The sequence below is a fragment of the Strix uralensis genome, chromosome 2, assembly GCF_047716275.1.
Source record: "Strix uralensis isolate ZFMK-TIS-50842 chromosome 2, bStrUra1, whole genome shotgun sequence".
Lineage (NCBI taxonomy): Eukaryota > Metazoa > Chordata > Aves > Strigiformes > Strigidae > Strix > Strix uralensis.
In genome coordinates, this window is record NC_133973.1 from 19,224,197 (window position 1) to 19,245,362 (window position 21,166).

The window sequence follows — 21,166 nt, forward strand, 5'->3', positions numbered from 1 at the left end:
CAATTAAATGTAATGTCAGATATTTGCCTGAGCCGCCATCAGTCCTCCTTTTATTCTTCAGTCAATTATAGTAGCAGTTATTTGTGCTTTCCAAGTGCCCATCCAGACTACGTGAGCAGTGGCTGGACTTTCACTGCGCGTGCCTCAACGGCTATGTAGCTAGCATGCTACAAGTCATTGATCGGTTTCTCTAACAGCCTTTTTCAGCATAAAGGTACCTCTGGCACCTGTGGCTGTTGTGCAAGACACACACTGGGACAGTTGAACAGTAGCCATAAGAGCATAAGAACCTGGGTGAGATGCATCTCACTTATATTTAGATAACGTTTTAGTCATCAGATTCTCATAATTACATATTCTTACAAGTATTAAAGTTAAGTGGAGTTAGGCACCTCTGTTTCTTAAATCCTGGATGTAGACAGCTCCCTTAATAAATATTTAAGATGAATGAGGCTTATCCTCCCCTGGTTACATGTCATCACATGCATGACTTCAGTTGTTTTATTGTACACTCCCAGTCACCGCACCCTTTGGTTTGCCTCTTCTCTTGCTTTATGTACCTGCATGTTAGGAGAAACTGGGAAAGGCAGTTTAATTGGGGAAGAAAGTTCACAACTGGGGAAGGAGTTCACAAGTTTCCTCTCTGCCCCTAGGCAGAGAGCAGCAAGCGATGTCAAAGCCTACTGGTGATCTGGCTTGTCATTCTGGCTGGGAGGGGAGTGGCAGACTGGAAAAGCAAAGCTTTAAAAGAGACTGAGGAGTGAACTTGTGAGGCCACGGTGAAGCAGCCCTTCAGCTAAAGCCAATTCCTTACCCAGCCACCTAGAGATACAAGAAAGAGCACCTTGAGGTGAAACAAAGGAGAGATGAGGAGGACGGCAATGAAAAGACTTTGGCTGTTCGTTTTCAGTGCAAGTGAGTACTAATTTGATTATGTCTTCCAGGGTTGGGCAGAAGGAAAAAGCACTACAAAGTCCAAATACTCCAATGGACTTTGTGTGTTTCTTTTTTGTTTAGTAAAAGTTCCTTCATGTTTATGATCAGGCAGGTGTGTTTACCATCTCTGGGCCGAATGTCCAGACACAGGCATCTCCTAAAGCCACAAGACAGTATTAAGAACAGGAAAAGAATGTTATTCTTCATGAGGCTGGAAAATGTTTTTTAAAAACAGTTTTAATAGCTTCTGTTAAATACAATGTTTATCTCTGAAGAAGGAACTTCCTCAGCTGGAAGTGGTAAAGTCCTTGGATTTTATTCTTTTATACGTAAATCTGCATGTAGCATTGTCTCTGTATATCTAAATCCTACTGTTTATATGTATTCCGATACAACTTGTGATCTCTATATATTCTTCATGTCAAGGGGACGCACAACAATCCCTAACACACATAAATCAGCCAGCTGGGCCCTGGCCTTCCTCACAGACCTGCCCTTTCTCATCCTGCCTTGCAGAGCCTGCAGTCTCAGTTCCACTGCTTTTTGACCTGTCGCATCTTCTCATACCAATGCTCCTACACCTTCTTCCAGCCTTCAAACAAAGCTATGCACATGGCAATTGCTTGTTTTTTTAACAAAAATCCTGAAAACCTCACTTCAACAATAAGACCCACAAGAAGGAAATTCACAATGCTTAACGTAATTAGAAAAAGTGGATATGCTCCGTATGCAGCAAATGTGACTTGGGTCATGATTTGATGATCATCATGTAAATTGTGTTTTGCCATTGGTATTCACTCTCCTTTTTCATTATTCTCACTATTCATGCTATCCAAATTATAGATGGGAAACTTTTTAGAGCAAAGATACGTACGTTGGGTGAAGCTCTTCTTGTCTGTTTGGGCAGGACTCAAATGGTAATAATTCAGAGTCAAAATATTGTCCTGTGAAAAATTTTTGGAGAAAGTATAGTAGATTCCTGCCCTGCATCAGAGTGAAGAAACTGCATGGCACATGGCAGTGCCATATTGGGATGCCAGAGCTGCCCTGAATGTGCTCCATCAGGCTGACTTCTCCTGCTGTACAGCTTTTCACTGCAGCGTGTGAATAACTGGTACTGTGAACTTCTTGCTGAAGGAAAAGCCCCAAACGATCATTCTGAATCAAACAAAATATTTACTTTCTCTGCAAATTTCACTTTTAAGAGGTTTCCCCTCACCCACTTTGGAATTAATTTCAGCTAAATTCTGAGGTAAAGTATTGATGGATTAAAAGTCAGAGCATTTCCTTGTAAAAGTGAAGTAAAACATTTGGCTAGTGAGAAAAGTAGGAAAAGTGGAAATGTACCAAGACAAATCAGCAACAATAATTTTGCTTGATCCAAATCTCAATTTTTTCAGCAAACAAAAAATTCCTCTAATTGTTTCCAGCTCTATTAGTTGCCCTTCATTCTGTTTTGATTAACACTTACTCAGTAAGGAATGTGAAAGTAGGCACATCACTCTGATTTTCTTCTTCCTTTGTACAAATGTTTAAGTTGAGCAGAGGGAGGTAAAACCTTTCTCAATTTCTTATGCTAAAAACATACTAATTGATAGCACACAAAAAAGTAATTCTAAGGGTTAAATCTAGGTGACACCATCCCTCTAGTACTACACAGGCTATTAGTCCTCTCTCCTTTTCTGAAGTTCTTTCGGAATCGGTTCTCCCCTCCCTTCAGCCATGCTTTGAATAGATTCTGTTTTGTCTCAGAAAAAAGGCCCCAACCCCTGAAGAAAACACCCCTGTTTTTAGACATGCTGACTGTAACCAGCTGGTTGTTGGTGACTTTGTGAAGAAGTGAAACATGGTGAGAAGGGGGAAGGAGGAAATCGGTGTGAGTAAATGGCATCCCAGAATGAAACCGTGCAGCTTCCCTGAGAGCCAGAAGGAGCCCTAACAAGGGAGGAGTGGGAGCCAGAAAGAGTTGTCGTGGGTGAAAAACGGGAGAGCATCAGAAGAATTCGGGCATTAGGGTGACAGCAACAGATGAATAAGCAGTCTCACTTGTTACAGGCTGTGTCTCTTGAACATGGGGTTTGGTTCAGCTGTTCCCCGACTCTGCACTTAAGACATGTTTGGAAAAAAACAAAGATCTCATTTATTGTAGTATTTGAGTCATCCAATTGGCAGAAGGAAAAGCACTTGTGAGGGGAAGCCTTAGGGTTGGGTAGTCTCTTCTCTGCCTCAGGGCTGAATTAATGACCTGTCAGTGAACTCCAGCCTGGTGGAACCAGTTTCTGAGTGACAAAAGGATCAGGAAATGGGTTTTGCTCCATCTCCTAGTATAGATGGTGGTGCTTTTCACCTAAATGAAGGAAAGTGTCTCTCTGCAGTCACAAAAGGCAAGACAAAGCTTTCATAGGTGTCTCTCATAGAGGGCGCAAGGAAAAACAGTCAGAAAGAAATGCAGTCAGAAAGAGCCCTGGGGCTACACAAACACGGCCCTTACACTGGGTGCTCCAGAGCAGGGAAAGATCTGGGAGTGGCTGCAATAAAACCATGCTAGAAATACTTTGCCCTGCTGGTTTCCTCCTCATTGCTGTCAGCAGCTGTAAATGAATTCAATACCCAAGAGAACACCACCACCATGTCACAGAGGAAGACTAAAACTCAAACTTAAGTAATTAACTGTGCAAGATCACAGAACAACTTAGTTATGGGATGGGGAATGCAGAAAGATCGGAACTTCAGCTGGAAGCCTCCTGCTCTGGTCACTTGGCCGCCTTGCTTGCCAGGACACTAACAAGCACAGAAGGCAGTCTTTGCACTCCTGCTGAAAATGTCTGAAGCTGCTTCTGAAGACAGCTGTGGAAGGGAGGGCATCCCTGCCCAGCAGCAAGGAAGGAGGGGTGCAGGGGAGGGGAGGGTTTGGTTGCTGTGAAAACTCCCATCAAACTTCTCTCAGGAGAGAGAAGATGCGGAAGTTCTGGAAGTATAAGCATTTCTAAGAAGAGACTTGAAGGCCCATTTGCTGTGGAGAACAGACTGGATCCAGGAATCTGTTACAGAAGCTTTTGCCTCTCCCAAAGGGGAGCAGATCCTCATGCCAAATGTCCCATGTTACCCTGTGCAAGTACCTGAACTGCTACCAGCAGGTTCCTAGTGCAGTGACAACAAAACATTTTGGGTCTCCATGCTGTTGTTTTCTAAGGGACACTATAGTTCACTGCTGCTATAGTCAATGATCTGGTAGTGTTCAACTTGCCAATGACTTACTCTTGTTGACCTAATGCATGTGTCTGTGTTTTTTTCCTGCCTAAAAAAGCAAGTATTCACAATCAGCTTGCAACTCAAGGTGGAATCTAGACGTCCTTTGTTCTCTGCCTTACACATTACACTTCCTTATGGATCTAATCTGGACAGAGATACAGCAGAATGAGGGCCCAAAGCTTGTTAGACAGCCACTTCTCAGTCAAATCTTCTCCAGGGAACACTGACTCAGCCTGGTTCTTCCGGAAGCAAACCTTCACCACCACACACAGCGTGCCCCTCTCAGGAGAGCATACATCCCTGCCCTCCTCCGCTTTGCTCCTTACTGGACCATATTACTCTTTGTCACAGGAGTGCCTCTGAGCAGCACTCCCTTTTCCACCTTCCTGCACTCTCTCTAACTGGTTTCAGACTTTTTTTTTTTTTCAAAATATTCAGTTTGATGCCATAAAAAACCCTCAAGCCCTACACAAACTGTAAGGAGAAAGCAGGCATTTTTAAACATAGGTTCCCAGAGACATGAAAGTCATCTATAGCAGGGCAGAGGTAAACCTCCAGCCCAATTCTGAGAATAACTAAGACCTGCCACTAGCTAATACCTGATCAGGTATGATGAATTAAGCATCAAGTCAAATGGAACACAGCATACAAGAAACACCTACCCTGTGCTCTGCATGCTCCACCAGGGCATAGAGAGATTTCTGTTGTATTCAACTCTCAGCTATTCCTGTGCTCCACAAGCAGGAGCTACAGTTCTTGGAGAAAGGTGATTACTACCCTACTCATTTTTAAAAATGGATAGCTATTAATCTCTTGTTTCTTTCAAGCTCTCTTTGCTTTTCTAGATTTTTCTCTTTCAGGGCATTACATGAACAGGTTTTGTCTCCCTAGCACAAAATGTCACTTCTGTATGGACTTGGATTGAGGCGAGTTATTTGACAGTTTTCCCGATCCCTGAAATTTGACAATATCAATTTGTTAGTTTAGCCTGAATCCTTAATACTGCTGATGCACTTGTCTTATCTGTTTATCTGTCTCCCTCTGTACATTTAGAACTGTCAAAGGATGTCAGTCACACTGAAAGAGGGCTCAGAAAAAAAACCCCAAACATCTTTATAAACTCCATGGCAATGTATGTCCAGGTAAAGAAGAGGAAAGCGAGGAAAGGAAAGAAGGTTTTTTTGAGTTTAGCTCTTAGCCATCATCTGCAGCAGCTTCCTGTAGTCAAATAGCTCCAGCACACATCACCTCTTGCTCCATGGGGAATGTCATGGATGACAGAGGGGATGTAGGGTTGTTGTGGCATGTAAAAAAGCCGAAGAGACAAAACGTAGAATCCAGATATTGTTAATTTTGCTGACTACAGAATTTATTCTCTTCCTAGTTCTGGTGACTGCTCATGCCCTCACTGTGGAAGCACCTGCCAAGGAAATACAGGTGGCACGAGGGAAGAATGTTACTCTCCGCTGTCATTTTAAAACACAGACTTCTGTTACCTCAGGAGATTTTGTTGTCTGGAGGAAAATCAAGAGTGAGGTAAATTGAGTTGCATAAAGAAACACATTATAGGGCACACAAAAGGGGGGTGGGAGGAGAGATAGAAGCAGGACTGTGGGTGGGAAAGTGTGCTGGAAGAAAAAGAACCCTTCAAGACTTCCTTTAATCTCAGAACTATGCAAACAGAAACTCTGATTCTAGATGCAATTTATCCCAAATCTATTGCATGATACTAGGCAAGCCCCCACCCGTCTCTTTCTTCTCTCTTGGTCTTGCAAATGTGTATTGAGGATACATCACTGTATGTACTGTGGGTTAACATCTATTAAAATATGTGAAATACTCAGACACTTTATAAAAAAATATGTATATTCTGAAGTATATGTATTACAGATATCTACTTACGTGTATATATATATCTTTGATTCTATATAAAATGTTTTAAGTTGATGATAATATTACATGGAGAGATTCTTGAGGTCTCCTACATTCATATGGAGTATCTGAAGGTAAAGAGACCTCTGAAGTTCTTGACTTCTTGAGAATTAGTGAGAGGGGGAGCAGCCTTTAGAGATCTCCTTGCAGTAACTGCCAAGGGTTTCTTCTCTGAAGCTCTTTGCTGGAAGAAGGCAAGGGAGTTTGTGTAATCATAGGGGAATTTGATTGGCAAATGGATCTCAGACAAGTCTCATGGGTCTTGTCATGGAGTGGAAAGGTGAATAAACCCCAGCAAAAGAAATCAGTTGTTTGTGACTTCAGATAAGGTGGAAGAAGGGGATTCCAGAGAGAAACACAGCCCCTTTTGAATTTCTATGCTTTTCTTGGCTTTTTGGCAAACCGGGGCAGTTTAAGGCCTTCTTTTCCAAGCTGCTCTTAAGAGTGGGATAATCCATCGAGTTAGGTTGTAGACTCACACGGAAGAAACTAAGATTGATCATCTTCCCTCCCTCTCCATCAGGATGATGCTGTCACTAGGTATTTTGATGGACTTGTACAGTATGGCAAGGGTTATGAAAACCGTATACAGTTTAGTGGTGATGTAAACACAGGGGACGTCAGTATCACCATCAATGCAGTGACCATGGAAGACAATGGGACATACGCATGCAGCGTTCGTCTGAGGAATGACCCCCCCAGGCAGTCTGCAACCCTATCTCTTTTCGTCCTTGGTAAGCATGATGGAGGCAACATCAGATCCATTAGATAAAACACTGTCTGTCCTCTAATATCCACATAGCTTTAGACAACAGATTTTCTAACAGAAAACAAATTCCCAGGAATTTATCATCCACAATTCCATTTTTGGTCTTTTCCTACTACTATGGAAGTAGGTTGGAAGGCCTACAGCACCCAACTCCCCTCAATACTTGACTGTAGAAAATAGTCTTTAAATAGTCTTTCCTAATAACTCTTGCCTTATTACAGGGAATTCCTCATTCCCTGTGTGGCTTGTCATACTCTAGTTATCAAAGGATGAGTTACCCATCACTATAAGACATATATCAAAAAGCATCTTACAATTCCTTCTTGGCTGACCAGTGCCAAGAAGGGAGAAACAAATTAGAGAAAAGTTCACTCCAGTGCCTTTGAGAAGACGGTGGTAGGCGCAAGACCAGCCTCTGTTTAGCAAGAATAAAAGCCACGGGTACAGAAGATGGGTTGAAACAAAAAACTACTCCTCATTAATAAAATTCATTCCTTCCTTCTTCCTTCAGTTGCACCATCCAAGCCAGAATGCAATATCTTGGGGACAACAGAATATGGACAGACAATCAATCTGACCTGCATTTCTCATGAGGGCTCCCCAAAGCCCAGATATACCTGGCAAAGCTTCAATGTACAAAACGAGCCCCGTGTACTGCAAACAACAGAAGGTATGAGAAATTCAAAGACATCAAGTCTTAGAGCTTTCTGTAGATCAAGGTTGGAAAGATTTTGAAATGTAAATAAAAAAACACACTTAAGGCTTTTTCTAGGAAGTTCTCTGACCAGGATTCTGAGAAGTTGTCCTTGTGATACAAGGCACACTCAGTAATAACTTAGCAGGGAGAAAAGGACTGTTAACTGAAGTAACAATGGTCACTAAGATTTTCACTTCAGCTCTCCACCTGGCAAGAAAGCTGGCTTGCTCTGGAAGCAGCCAGAAATAATTACTTCTCAACTGCTGGGCATAAGGGCGCATAACATTCAGGAATAACATCAAGTTTTCTAACTGGTGTGTCTTTATATCCCAGCTTGCTCGACAATGACCAGGTCTCTTTGGGGATGAAGGGAAACAAAATTGGCTCTGGAAGCTACTTTCCTTCCAGAGATGACTCCTCTCCTAGAGGAAGGTGGTATGAGAAACAATTACACCATTCCTACTTTGAGCATAAAAGAGACTTCTGGTTCTTTAGGACTACCATGCAGGGCCCAGTATTTTATTTGCTTTAAGTCAGAATCTAGAAAGTATACACACAGAAGTGAGGGTTTAATACTCTTTGAAGTGTAGTAGTGACAGGACTTGGAGTCATTCCTTTAAACAACTTTGTTTCTTCCTGGTATCTGAACCTACCCTTCCTGGTTTAACTTATCGTAGCATCGCTATGGAGGTAAACTAACTATGATCAGACTTGACAGGATATTCAACACTCACTAGCCGATTCTTGCATAAATTATGCAAAAGATGAGACATCACCAGGGACACAAACCTTATTCGTTTGACTGGCCACTAAGTGGTGCCAACGCATCACGCACGGCCCTGAACATACCGGGATTTGTCTTCTAGCAGCGACTGCCTGCCTGCTTCTGCCGTCATCCTGTTCTTCCTTGGGACGGGAGTTTCTTCTGATCCATTTCCACCTCATTTCTGTTTTCATCAGGGCACCGATGTCCAAGTAGTGTGCTGACTGTCCCCTTCTGCCCCAAGCTGGCTGGATGCCCTACTGTCGCTACAAGCAATTTCTTTCCGCGCTAAGTACCTGTGCTAAGCAAGTCCCAGTGCTGCAGCATGTGCAGAATCCCCTTAGGAACCACCCCAAAACTGACAGTATCTGACCCGCATTTTTCCCAGTTTTACTCACCAATTACTTTTGATTTAATTTCGGAGGATTTACAGTCCTGTTATAGACTGCAACTCTAAGAGCTATAAACATCACACTGAAAAAAAAAAAAAAAAAAGAAAAATCAAGCAAGCAGTCTGTTATTGCTTGGTTTGCATGCTCTTTTACTATCTAGCGCTAGGCGCCAGCAGAGACTAAACAGAATCCCAGACCCACGAGTGGGCTGAAAAGAACTGAGATCACAAGGAAAATGAAACAAGAAAGGCACTGAGAAGTATTCAGAGCCTTTTGCTTTTAGAGCAGGAATCTGGACCTTTATCAGTAGGTCACAAGCAAAAAGCATGGACTACACATACAAATGTCAGCTGGAGATGTAATAAACAAAAACGGACTGCTTGAGCAGAGCTAAGCTTTAGTATATGGTTCTGAGCTCTGTTAGGTTGGGCAGAAAACATCAGTATCGTAGTAATCCCATGTCAATGCATTTCTTTTTCTTCATTTATTTTCACAGCCTGCATAACCTCTCCAGACTAGAAAACTATATTCTCCACTGCTAAACAATTCAGATCTGAAATCCTAAGAGCTAGAGGATTGAAGAGCTTTTTGTTGTTTTACGAGTTAATTCATCAGATGGCCAGTTCTCAAAGCCAGATGTCAGTTTGAGCCATCTTACATTTCTCAGCAAAATCCACTGCAAGAGAGCTTTCACTAAGCACATACTTCTTTACCCTCCACCCACAATTTTCTTTCTAAAAACAATGTTCAAATGCCACATGCTCCCTGTAATCAAAACAGCACACTTCCGTTTGTCCTCCCACAAATCACACTAAAACCTAGGGACTAGCATGGCAGCTCCCAAGCAAGATGGAGCAATTCATCAGCTTTAATAACCTCTCATCACTCCCACTACCTGGGACCGGAATTGAAAGGCTGCTGTCCCTACTTCCCTTCTGCTTTAATTATTTTCTTTTTTGGACTGGGTGTGTGTTTTGCAACAGGGGAACAGATAACTCTGAAGAACATCTCAGCGGATACCTCTGGATTTTACATCTGCACTTCAACGAACATTGTGGGAAAGGAATTTTGCAACATGACAGTCAGCGTTGTGCCACGTAAGAGACAGGGTTGCTTATCAGAAGAGCAGTACCAGGGAAAGTACCCTAGCTAAGTGGCAAAGGATTAATAGAGGCAATGCAGACAGAACTATAAAATTCTGCTTTCTCTCAAAAAAATACCACTTTTTTTTACCTGTAAGACACATTCTCTGCATTGGTTTACATGCTCACAGAGCACTCACTAACTCATGGGGTTAATTCACAGATGATAAAAAAAAAAAAAATGCATAGAGTGAGATAGGCCTGAGCCCCCAAAGTCTGAAACTAAACTTTATTGATAAAGTGCAGCAGTTTTCACATCCAGGGGCTCCTCCCTATCACCATCTAACTGATTGCTCCTGCAGACTTATCAGCTACCCAGTACAGAATTAATTCCAGTTGCTGTAGTCAAAATAAATGTGGCTTCCACTCAGTCTGGATCCAGTAGGGAGAGCTGACATCTGGTGGTGGGGTTTGAAGCCCAGCGATTGTGCTGATTGCATCTGATATCTTTCTCATTGCAAAAGACTAATTCTTTTCTTCCCGTATAGCATCCATGAACATAGCTCTTTATGCTGGCATCATTGGTGGAGCTGTTGCTGCAATTATAGTTATTGGTATTTTAGCCTATTGCTGCTGCTGTCGGGCAGACAAGGACACGGACTATGAGATGACGTAAGTACCTTCCTCTAGAAAAGCGAATGGAACATATCAAGGGTTCACGTTCTCCCTCTGGCAACATATGTAGTGGAAAGCATGGGAGTAAAAAGAAAGCAAGGAAAGCGTGCACTGCTTTCCCTTTACAGTTTCCACCCTAGTGGCTCGCATCTCTTCTCACAGAATATGCCCAGTATTATCAACCACCTTTGTGGTCTCTGGGGTAGAACCCAAACATTCAAGCCTTGGAAGGGAATTAGTAAGCCCAAGTCAGTCAAGCATGCACAGCTACTTGATAAGCAAAGCCCAGCCTGTTTCTCATTTCTCCGAGTCCCTATAGCTGTTTCTGTCCTTGCTAGCCTAAATCACCATGAGGCACTGTATTCAGAACTGTCACTCCAAGATAGAAACCTTTTGTTTATTCTCATGATGGAAACAGACCATTGGAAGAAAAGTAGGATGAGAAAAGATATACCAGTCACCTTTTCTCTACATACATGCTATGGGGAAAAAAAAAAAAAGTAGCTTACGCATCTGTTACATCACCAGCAAGACTTAATTTACCTATTTCAGTTTGGTACACTTCCAGGTCAGCTCAGAGCAGTCTAACACAAAATCTCTTCACTAAAATTTCTAGCTGGTTTTCATTAACATCTCTACTCCTGTACAATGTAGGGAGAGAGAAGACAGACATGAACCCTCCAAGGAGATGCCTACAAGGAACCAGAGAGCAGAGGATGATGTTGAAGATGAATGAAGAAGCAGGAGGCCAATGCCATCTTCAGGATTTGCTGGGGCACAGACACCACTGTAGAAAATAAATCAATCCCTCTGTCTTACTGCAAGAAGGCTTTTTTGAATAATAAAATGAAAGCTCTGCCTTCAAGTTCTGGGAGAGACTATCCTTGTCTCACTGGAAAGAAGTGCCTACCATACAATGAGTACTAATATATAACCTCACAGCAGAAAAACACATGTGAAGCACTGTTTCACCCAGTCATCCAAAAATAAGCAGTCTTCTAAGACCTCCCACTTTCTGTAAAAAGAAGCCAAGGCAGGTCTATTTGGAGAACAGAGTTGCTGCTGTATCCCCAGATCTACAGAAGGTTTCAAGGTCACCAACTGCAAGTCATTGAGGAAGGGTGGTTTTGTTTATGGTGTTACGCAAATGTCACAGCTTACAGCATTGTCCAGTATAGAAATGATTTTATGCAGACCTAAGCAAGCTAATTTTTAAGGACATTTTATTAAATGTGTTCTTTGTATATATTATACATACACATATAAATAAAAATATGGAAAAAAATTCACTGATGACCAATGAAAGTTGATTGGAACAACAGATGGATTTGTAACTGGCAGCTGATTAAGATCTAGGAACAGTCTAGTAGCCTATATACTGTCAGATTCCTGAATTTATGAGTTCCAGCTCAGAGAGTTCCTAAATACTAATTTTCATTACATTATGCTTTCCTCCAGACTGGTGGATGGGCAAGTCAGAAATAGTCCATTGCTCCTGCTGCTGCTTCTGCAAAAGTGACAGTGTGAGAGCATGTACATAGCAAGTACATCTTAAATAAAAAGAAGGAAAAAAAAAGAAAAAAGGGGGGAAAGGAGGAAAGGTACCTTTTTATTCAGTATTGTAACAATTTAATCAGAAGCACTGTATGTGCAAGATGCATGCAAATGTGGAGAGAACTCCCATCACTAGTATCTTTGGAAGAGAATGGACTGTTTGTCCAAAAGACTGTAACTACAGTATTAAAGCTAAGAGCTGTTTGGTGGGTTTGGGGTTTTTTGTTGTTTTTTTTTTCTAAAAAAAGATATGTTCAGTAAATGACTTACACTACAATATTTATCCTTTCAAAGCTCTCTATTGCATCTTCGACTTCAGGAGTTTCAGAAACTTACTTTAATGCCTCCCACATACCCTTTACCCCCAAGTAGTTACTTTTAAATCTGTAACAAAAATCTAAAATATAACTTTAAAGAAGAACCAGCAATCCTCCTACACATGGGCAGAATTTTCTAGATTTTGAGCTATGCAAATCAGACTACCAGAATTGTTATGCTGCCTTGCTTTCCAGCTGCCTTTGTTTTACATGGTACTTAAAATATAATTATTAATTTGTACTAATAACAACTGCGAAGACCAAGAACCAGAGTTCTTGACAAAGTACATACAACCCAAATCTCTCTGGCAATGAACAACCTGAAATGCAATTCAGCAAGACATTCTGAGGACCTATTCCTGTGCTTAGTTTAGATGCATGACAAAACATTGCAAAAATGGATGACTAAAAAAGAATTTTGCACACAGAAGCTGAAGGCAGATAAAAAACAAGGTGCATAGCTGAGAAACAGAGCTGATACGTATTTTATTCTCTTTTGTAACAAGCAAGTATAGTATGAATTATTTAATTAGCATTTTAACAAGTTTTTACTGTAAAACAAAAGTTATTTCTTTTATAAATATTCAAGTCAGCGCTCCGCATTCCCTCACAAACAGCTACACCCTGGGGCTGAAGAGGGCTTCTGCTGAGGGCTAGTAGTGTGGATTCTCACAGATCGTACCTGGGAAGGCCAGCAAAAGGACTCAACAATTATTAGAACTATTTATGGCCAGAAACTGGCTCTGGCCTCTAAACCATTTTAACAGTGTTACCTATCCCATACTCTTCATTTTTAGGGTATGTGAAGCTTAATTGCTGCTTGTCAGCCAAAGTCTTGAAGTAACATTTACACATTGGTCATTTTAAGCATAAAGAAGAATGCAGATTAGCAAATCTGCATTATCTGAAGAAGCCAGCAACAAAATACACACGAGATTACATAATGACCCCCAAAACCAAGAATTCATTTCTCTGTAAGCAGGTTCCATAAGAACTAGCAGGGAAAAAGCAAGAGAGTCAAACCTGACAACCATTACAGCAGAACTACTTATGTTCTGCAGCGCTCAGCTCTGTTCTACGCTGGGAAATAAACTAAGTGATAGCACACAGAGAGACAGTGGAGATATTTCAGTGCTGCTTATATTTTTTTCTTTTTTTTTTTTTTAATAAGACTAACATTTTGGAAGTTGTGTATTTATCAGAATGCTACATGTGTTTTTCCTCAACCAATTTGTTAAACTCAGTCAGCCAGAAATACACATACTCAAATTCCTATCTTACTCCAAGGTTTTCCTGTGACTGAATTAATTACTTGAGTTTCTTGTATATTTTTTGAAGTAGGAATAATTTCAAGAGCCTATATTATACCCACAACTTTAAAAAAAATTAAAGAGGCACTAACGTATTTGGGGTAAAGATGGGGAAAGCTAGCAATACTTATCTAATTCCAAAGAATTAATGTACATATACTCAACTTCAATACTCACTTCTCTCAAAAGGCAGGAAGTAGGCAGAAAATCAATGACCAAGCAGAAAAGTAAATTCCTACTTTATCCTTTACCCAGCATATAGTAAATCAGTGTTTAGTTATGTTCAACTTTCACATGGAAGAATATACACGTGAGCTTTATCTGTGCATGAACAAGAAGACCAGAACACAAGGATTTAAGCCCTCACCAAACCATTTTTCCCATCTGCAGGACTGCTGACATCTGTTACCCCAGTTGGAACAATCACCACAGTAAGATTTTGATACATCATCACTTAGCAAGACTTGTTTTGCCAAGCATACCAAGAGGATATTTAAAAATTACCAGTTTTTCCTTCTGACTTACCTCAGCAACCTGCAACAGGCCATACTCTATAATGAAGCATGTGAAGGAAACAAAGAAGTCTACTTCATCAGTCTAGCAACCCAATGAAAAGCGGGCAAGACAGAAATCTCATATGCAAAAGTGGCTCACCTGGCACTGCTCAAAGCAATTACATTAACCAGGACTACACCACAGTTCCCTCTTGTGTTTAAAGGGGAGGAATGTCCCCCCAGTACAATGCTCCTTCACTTCCCAGCTTTAATTCTTTCCATTCACATTAAAGGTTTTACTTGCTGAAGTGCTAAGGCTTGGACAACAGGCCCAAGCCAGAGTTGACCTATAGATGAATCCTGTATATTTTATAACCGATAACCATTGTGCTAGTAGGTATTGTACTAAGTTATAACAACCCACTTATGCTGATGTAAAAAGTGCTAAAGTGTTGAAGTACTGAAGCCTGAACAACAGGCCCCGAGCCAAAGCTGCTAACTTAGTATGTAGTCATCAACAAAGTATGTAAGCTCACTAGTGAAAGATGCAGCTTAGACAGAATATAACCAGTAGTGAGGATGAAATGCTGAGAGAATGTATCCAACTTCCCTTGTTTAGCCTTGTTCAAGGCTGAGAACCCACGTATTTGGCCTTGTTGTAAACTCCCTTGGTTTCCCCCCCTGAGCCCTGGGCAGGCTTTGGGTGGAATCCAACAAGAGAATGAAACCAGGTATTTTCAGGTGCCAGTTATTCCAGCTTGCTGATTTTTGGTATATAAGGCTGGGCCCGCTCACAGCGACTTTGGAAGCCTCACCTACGGGTGGACGCACCGCGTAGGATTTCCCACTTGCCGGGAAAGGCTCTCCAAATCCTCGCTGTAACCGGGGCTCCCCGGCGACTGCAGATCTGGATGATGGTAACGTATGCAAGTGGTGATGGATCTTTCTTAATCACTATTCTCTCTCTCGTGTACTAATGATTTGATGCATTATCCTGTATTTTCCTATTTGCTGATTTAGGTGCATTATTCTGCCTTTTCTTACTTCATGCTTTCTGTATTATTCTGTTACATTATTTAGATATCACCAGTAAAATACGCCTACTCTTTTCACGCTGGTGTCTGAGTTTAATTGGTATCCTTAATCAGCAAAACACTTGCTTATAACATTCTGAAGATAATATACTATGCGGCTTACTAGGGGAAAAAAAAAAGTTTGTTATTTGTTTCCAATATAGTCACTTAGCTTTTAAGATTTATTCCTACCTAGGCACTTTTCATCCAAGGAACTCAAAGGTCTACTGAATGTTGCAGGCAAATCACTATCATTTATGAGTGACAGTGATGTGACAAAAGTTAAATGATCTGACTGGAGACACAGATCACCACAATGCAGGAGAAGTATGGAGATAAGGAGTCGTCAGGATTCTCAGTTCTCTGATACACCCTCCAAGGCAAGTATCCTCATCAACACCCTAGTTCCTATTTCACCTTCCAAATTTCCTTTTTTTTTTTTCGTTTCCTTCTTAGTTTCAGGCTTTCTTCTTGGCGAAGTTGCTCTCCTGCCAGCCCTGGCCGTAGTGTTGCAAAGGGTTATTCCTTCTTAAGTGCAGGACCTCGCTGCATTTCATAAGGTTCCTGTTAGCCCGCTCCTCCAGCCTGTTCAGATCCCTCTGTATAACAGTCCTGCTCTCAAGCATATCAGCTGGTCTCCCAAATTTGGTGTTTTCTGCAGGCAAGAGTGCACTCCATCACCTCCAGATCACTGCTAAAGTCACTAAACAGGCCATAGTATAGAATTCTTCCGTACCCCACTTGTAACTGGCCTCCATGTAGAGTATGAGGAGATTTTTACCCATCTGGTTGTCCACCCATCTACACTGTAACATCCCGACTTGGATACAAGCATACTGTGAAAGACTGTACTGAAAGCCTTGCTAAAGTCACTACCAAACACTACTTTTCTTCCTTTATTCACAAACCTATTGTGGAAAGCAGCCAGGCTGGTCAGGCATGATATAGCCCTGGCAAATCCATGCTGACTCTTTCCAGTCCCCCTCTCTCCTTCACATACCCAAAAATGTGTTCCAAGAGGACTCGCTCCATGATTTTTTCCAAGGAGTCCAGTGGAGCTCAGCAGTCCTTTTGACAGATGGGTGCAATTTTTGCCTTTCATTGCTGTGGACTTTCTGTGACCTTTCAAAGGTGAGACTAGAGCCTTGCAAAGGTATCAGGCAGCTTTCTCAGCATCGTCAGATGCAGCCCCTCTGACTCTATGGATTTGTATGGGTCTAGAACTCCCGACTGATCCCCAACTCACTCTTCATCCACTGCTGCTGTTCTCCTCCCTGAACCCTTCCTGAGCATAGAGATCTGAGAGACCTTACTAGAAAAGACTGAAACAAAGAAGGTACTGAGCACCTCAGCCTTATCTGTGTTGCTCCAACCGTGTTACTAAATCACTCACACCATTCAGCAACAGGACCACTTTTTCCTTGTTCAGTCTTTTACCGTTAACAAAGTCATAAGAGCTCTTCTTGTTGACCTTGATCCCTTGCAAGCATCAACTCCAGGAGAGCTTTGGCTTTCCAAACACCACCCCTAGAGGCCTGGCCAGTGTTTGTGCATTCTTCCTTTGTAGCCCACACCTGCTTCTACCTCCCTTATATTGCACTAGGACTAGGGTGCAGCCATGAGTTCCCTGTAAAGACAAGACAGTCCCTGATCAATCTACCTGTATTCCTGGACTGTTCTTGCATTTGGAAGATGCCGTTCTTAATGAACTCCCAACCATAATAAACTCCTTTATTCTTCAGAGCTGCCTCCCAGGGATTGCACCCCTACCCCTTTTCCACATAACCCCCAAGATCAACTCTCACTGCCTTCCTCACTCTTCTCAGGACTTCAAGAAGTATTTCCAGTATTACACAGACACAAAACTGGTGCTGCCACTGCTTATTTCAAGATTCAGTATAGCACACAATTCAGAACTGATCAGTCAGACAAGGGTTAATTATCTCACAATTCTTGTTGCTAGAGTAACAGCACTACTTTTCTATTTATTTGTATCATCTGTTCCAGGAAAGACACCGAGGCAGTCTTCTATCTGAAGAAGTTCACAGTACAATGAGCAAACCGTCAAGATTAATTCTGGATGTGTTGGAACTGGTACTAAATTTATTACAGCCCAACATAAGGGAATTTGGAACTTCTCTCTCCTGCATTTCACCTGTTCACTACGGAGTGAGGGGAATGATTTGAAAATGGCGGGAGCTTCTAAGATGGAACCAAGGAAAAGTGAGGGAACAGAGATAATAGAGGGTTAGACTAATAAAAGTGTTTGCTGATTTCTTAATTTTTCTGAATCACTGCAATAAAAACTGGCAGCTCATTCCAAGGTGAAAATGAGGGATGATAATCCTGCAGAAGACATCAAGAGGGCAGAAACTAAATAACAAACTTGTTATTACCCTGCTCCAGTGCATTTACTCTGCCAAATTGAAAGATGTTGTTAAAGCCTCTGCAGTCAGCTGCATATACCTCTATCTATCAACCAGAAATTAAAAACTCAGTTTCATACATATACTTGAGTCACTTTTGGGAAAATTTTGAAATTCTTGTTAGGGGAAAGGATTATCACTTTTTAATTCAACCAACAGGTCAAAAAGCACAGTCCCTCTTGTGTTAATTATGCAGGGTTTTTAAAAAGATATCAGGAACGGAAAACTACAGCTATTTCACAAGGAAATCCAGACAGGGCTTCCCTGAATACAGGTTTTCATTCACCCAACACAAATTTTTATTCAGAAGAATCTGATGTTCAGCACAACACCATCTGACTGTGATGGCTCAAGACCCAGAGGCCCTGAAACGGAAGCAAGTTTTCTATTTGGGTATAACTCGGCACGGACCTCACTCTAGGTAGCTGGCAAAGAACACAGCCAGTGGTATGAGTATCAACTATGCCATTTGATCAAAGATCACAGCACTGCTTCGTCCAGTTTGACATGCATCCAAACAGCAAAATCCAACATCTGATACTTGACAGACTCTCCACCCAGAAAATTCCCACCAAATTACTGCCTTCCATCTTTTAAGATTTTGATGACTGACATATTGCTAAAGAAGTAATAAAGATTAATCTTACTTTAGACACAGCAAACAGTCTCTGGTAAGTTGTTATAATGCAGCTCCTGAAACTGGCACAAGTGTTGAGCCTACAGGCCTCAGGAGTAAAGAGATGACTAGGCGTCCCTTCCCACGCATCACTGACTGCCCAGCTTGTTTTCTCACACTTGGGAGGTGAGAAGGGAGAGCTGCTCTTTATGTGAGAGAAGCTGGAATGCACAGAGCTCCACCTGGGGATGGACAACGAGCCAGTTGGGAGCTCAGGGGTTAGATACAGAGAGAGGGCAGACCAACATGGGTGACATTGTAGCAGATGCCTGCTGCAGACAGCCTTAGCAGGAGGCAGTACACAAGGCCTTCTTCAGACAACTGGAAGAAGCCTGACGCTCCTGATACAAATGATTGAAGAGCCAGGGAGGGCAGGCGCCCTCTGCTGCACCTCATGCTTACAAACAAAGAAATAACTTTATGGCTGGGCCCAAAGAGTTGTGGTGAATGGAGTTAAATCCAGTTGGCGGCCAGTCACGAGTGGTGTCCCCCAGGGCTTGGTTTTGGGGCCACTCCTGTTTAACACCTTTATTGATGATCTAGACGAGGGGATCGAGTGCACCCTCAGTAAGTTTGCAGATGACACCAAGTTGGGTGGGAGTGTTGATCTGCTCGAGGGTAGGGAGGCTCTGCAGAGAGACCTGGACAGGCTGGAGCGATGGGCTAAGGCCAACTGTAGGAGTTTCAATAAGGCCAAATGCCGGGTGCTGCACTTCAGCCACAACAACCCCCAGCAGCGCTACAGGCTTGGGGAGGAGTGGCTGGAGAGCTGCCAGTCAGAGAGGGACCTGGGGGTGTTGACTGACAGCCGGCTGAACAGGAGCCAGCAGTGTGCCCAGGTGGCCAAGAAGGCCAATGGCATCCTGGCTTGTATCAGAAATAGTGTGGCCAGCAGGGACAGGGAAGGGATCTTACCCCTGTACTCGGCACTGGTGAGGCCGCACCTCGATGACTGTGTTCAGTTTTGGGCCCCTCACTACAAAAAGGACATTGAATTACTTGAGTGTGTCCAAAGAAGGACAATGAAGCTGGTGAAGGGTCTGGAGCACATGTTGTACGAGGAGCAGCTGAGGGAACTGGGGGTGTTTAGTCTGGAGAAGAGGAGGCTGAGGGGAGACCTCATCGCCCTCTACAGCTACCTGAAAGGAGGTTGCAGAGAGCTGGGGATGAGTCTCTTTAACCAAGTAATAAGTGATAGGACAAGAGGTAATGGCCTCAAGTTGCATCAGGGAAGGTTTAGACTAGATATTAGGAAGTATTTCTTTCCAGAAGGGGTTGTTAGGCGTTGGAATGGGCTGCCCAGGGAGGTGGTGGAGTCCCCATCCCTGGGTGTTCAAGAGGCGGGTTGACATAGCACTTAGGGTTATGGTGTAGTTGGGATCTGTCAGTGTTAGGTTAATGGTTGGACTAGATGATCTTCAAGGTCCTTTCCAACCTACATGATTCTGTGATTCTGTGAACTGGTCAGGGGTGTGAAGGCTGGGGGCTAAACTTAGCTTCAGTAACCATGAGATAGTGGAGTTTGGGATCCTAGGAGGAAGGAAAAGTGCAAGAGGCAGGATCACAACCCTGGACCTCAGAAATGCAGTCTTTGGCCTTGTTCAGAGATCTGCTTGTTAGAATCCTGTGGCATACAGCCCTGAAAAGAGGTCCAGGTGAGCTTGTTGATTTTTCAAGTATTACCTCCTCCAAGATAAACAGGAAAACAAGCAGAGGTTGACCAAAGAGTTCCTGACAAAAGTCAGATGTAAAAAGGAAATATACAGCAGGTAGCAGCAGGGACAAATGATCTGGAAGAAATACAAAGATACTGTGTGTGCAGGTATGGGGTTAGGAAAGCCAAAGCCCACCCAAAGCTAAATCTGGTGAAGCACATGAAGGGCAACAAGAAGGACTTCCATGGGTGCACTGAATGGGAAGGGGGAGCTGGCCATAAAGGACAAGGAGAAGGTCGAGGAACTGAATGCCTTCTTCACCTTGATCTTTAGTAGGAACATCAGCCTTGCAAAACAAGTTTCAAATTAAAGACATCAAAACCAGGTATTACTGTATCTACAGTATATATGTATATATTTAAGAGAACATTTCTGCTAAATCAGAATACAAGGTACTGATAAGAATATTCTTAGCTGGAGCAGAGACAGTGGTCAACAGGAACTTATTTGCATACATAGTTTCTACCATTAATTGAAAGGAGAAGGTGGACAAGCCAGAAATGCACAAGTAACAGTCAAAATCATAGTTTCTACTACACCAAAGCAGTAGCTTACAGGTTAATAACTGATGACATAGACTAGATCAGCAAAGTTGTCACCACAGTCCTTTACATTTTCATGACCCTCACACAACTGTTCTAGCCAAAACCTTTACAGTAGAGTAGTAATGCACAATTCAATTCGTCTACTATTCATATAACAAGAACAAAAATACCTATTCACTTTCTAATGTGTATGCAAAACCCAGATGACTGTTACCCATTACTGTCGTGGGACTGAGTAAGCTACACTAACAGGAGGACAGGAAGCCAGGTTTGATAGAATCTGTTAGATGTCTCCTTTACAAAAAAACCTCTTTAGCCAGTTCAATTTGTATGGTACTTATAGCCCCCTATGCAGAGAGTATGAAGTTACTGTTACTTTTTACCACGTGAAAAGTACATGTTTAAAACTCCCAGGCTGCATCACTCAAACCCTGCTCGAGAGCCATTCTGCCTTTACTGGGTTTTACTTCTCCGTGAGAATTCTGTCATACAAGTGGGAAGAATTTTGTTCTGGTTTTGACCCACAGTTTGTGTCTTACCAGTACTATTCCTTGCACT

The 21,166-nt window shown here is 42.3% G+C and overlaps 1 protein-coding gene across 1 annotated transcript; it reads left to right on the forward strand.

Annotated features, from left to right (window-relative positions):
- Positions 1–817: 817 nt before the first annotated feature.
- Positions 818–11,701, forward strand: GPA33 (glycoprotein A33). The gene is made up of 7 exons (XM_074860881.1): positions 818–915; positions 5,573–5,724; positions 6,644–6,854; positions 7,401–7,559; positions 9,725–9,838; positions 10,372–10,495; positions 11,153–11,701. Exons 1-7 carry the CDS (start codon positions 867–869, stop codon positions 11,232–11,234), a joined length of 891 nt encoding a protein of 296 aa, XP_074716982.1. The 5' UTR covers positions 818–866; the 3' UTR covers positions 11,235–11,701.
- Positions 11,702–21,166: the final 9,465 nt, after the last annotated feature.

Excerpts from the sequence above, each read along its gene's own strand:
- GPA33 (XM_074860881.1), top strand. The coding sequence starts at position 867 with ATGAGGAGGACGGCAATGAAAAGACTTTGGCTGTTCGTTTTCAGTGCA. Across the intron at positions 6,855-7,400 it reads CCTATCTCTTTTCGTCCTTG|TTGCACCATCCAAGCCAGAA; the intron begins GTAAGCATGATG and ends TTCTTCCTTCAG. Across the intron at positions 9,839-10,371 it reads GACAGTCAGCGTTGTGCCAC|CATCCATGAACATAGCTCTT; the intron begins GTAAGAGACAGG and ends CTTCCCGTATAG.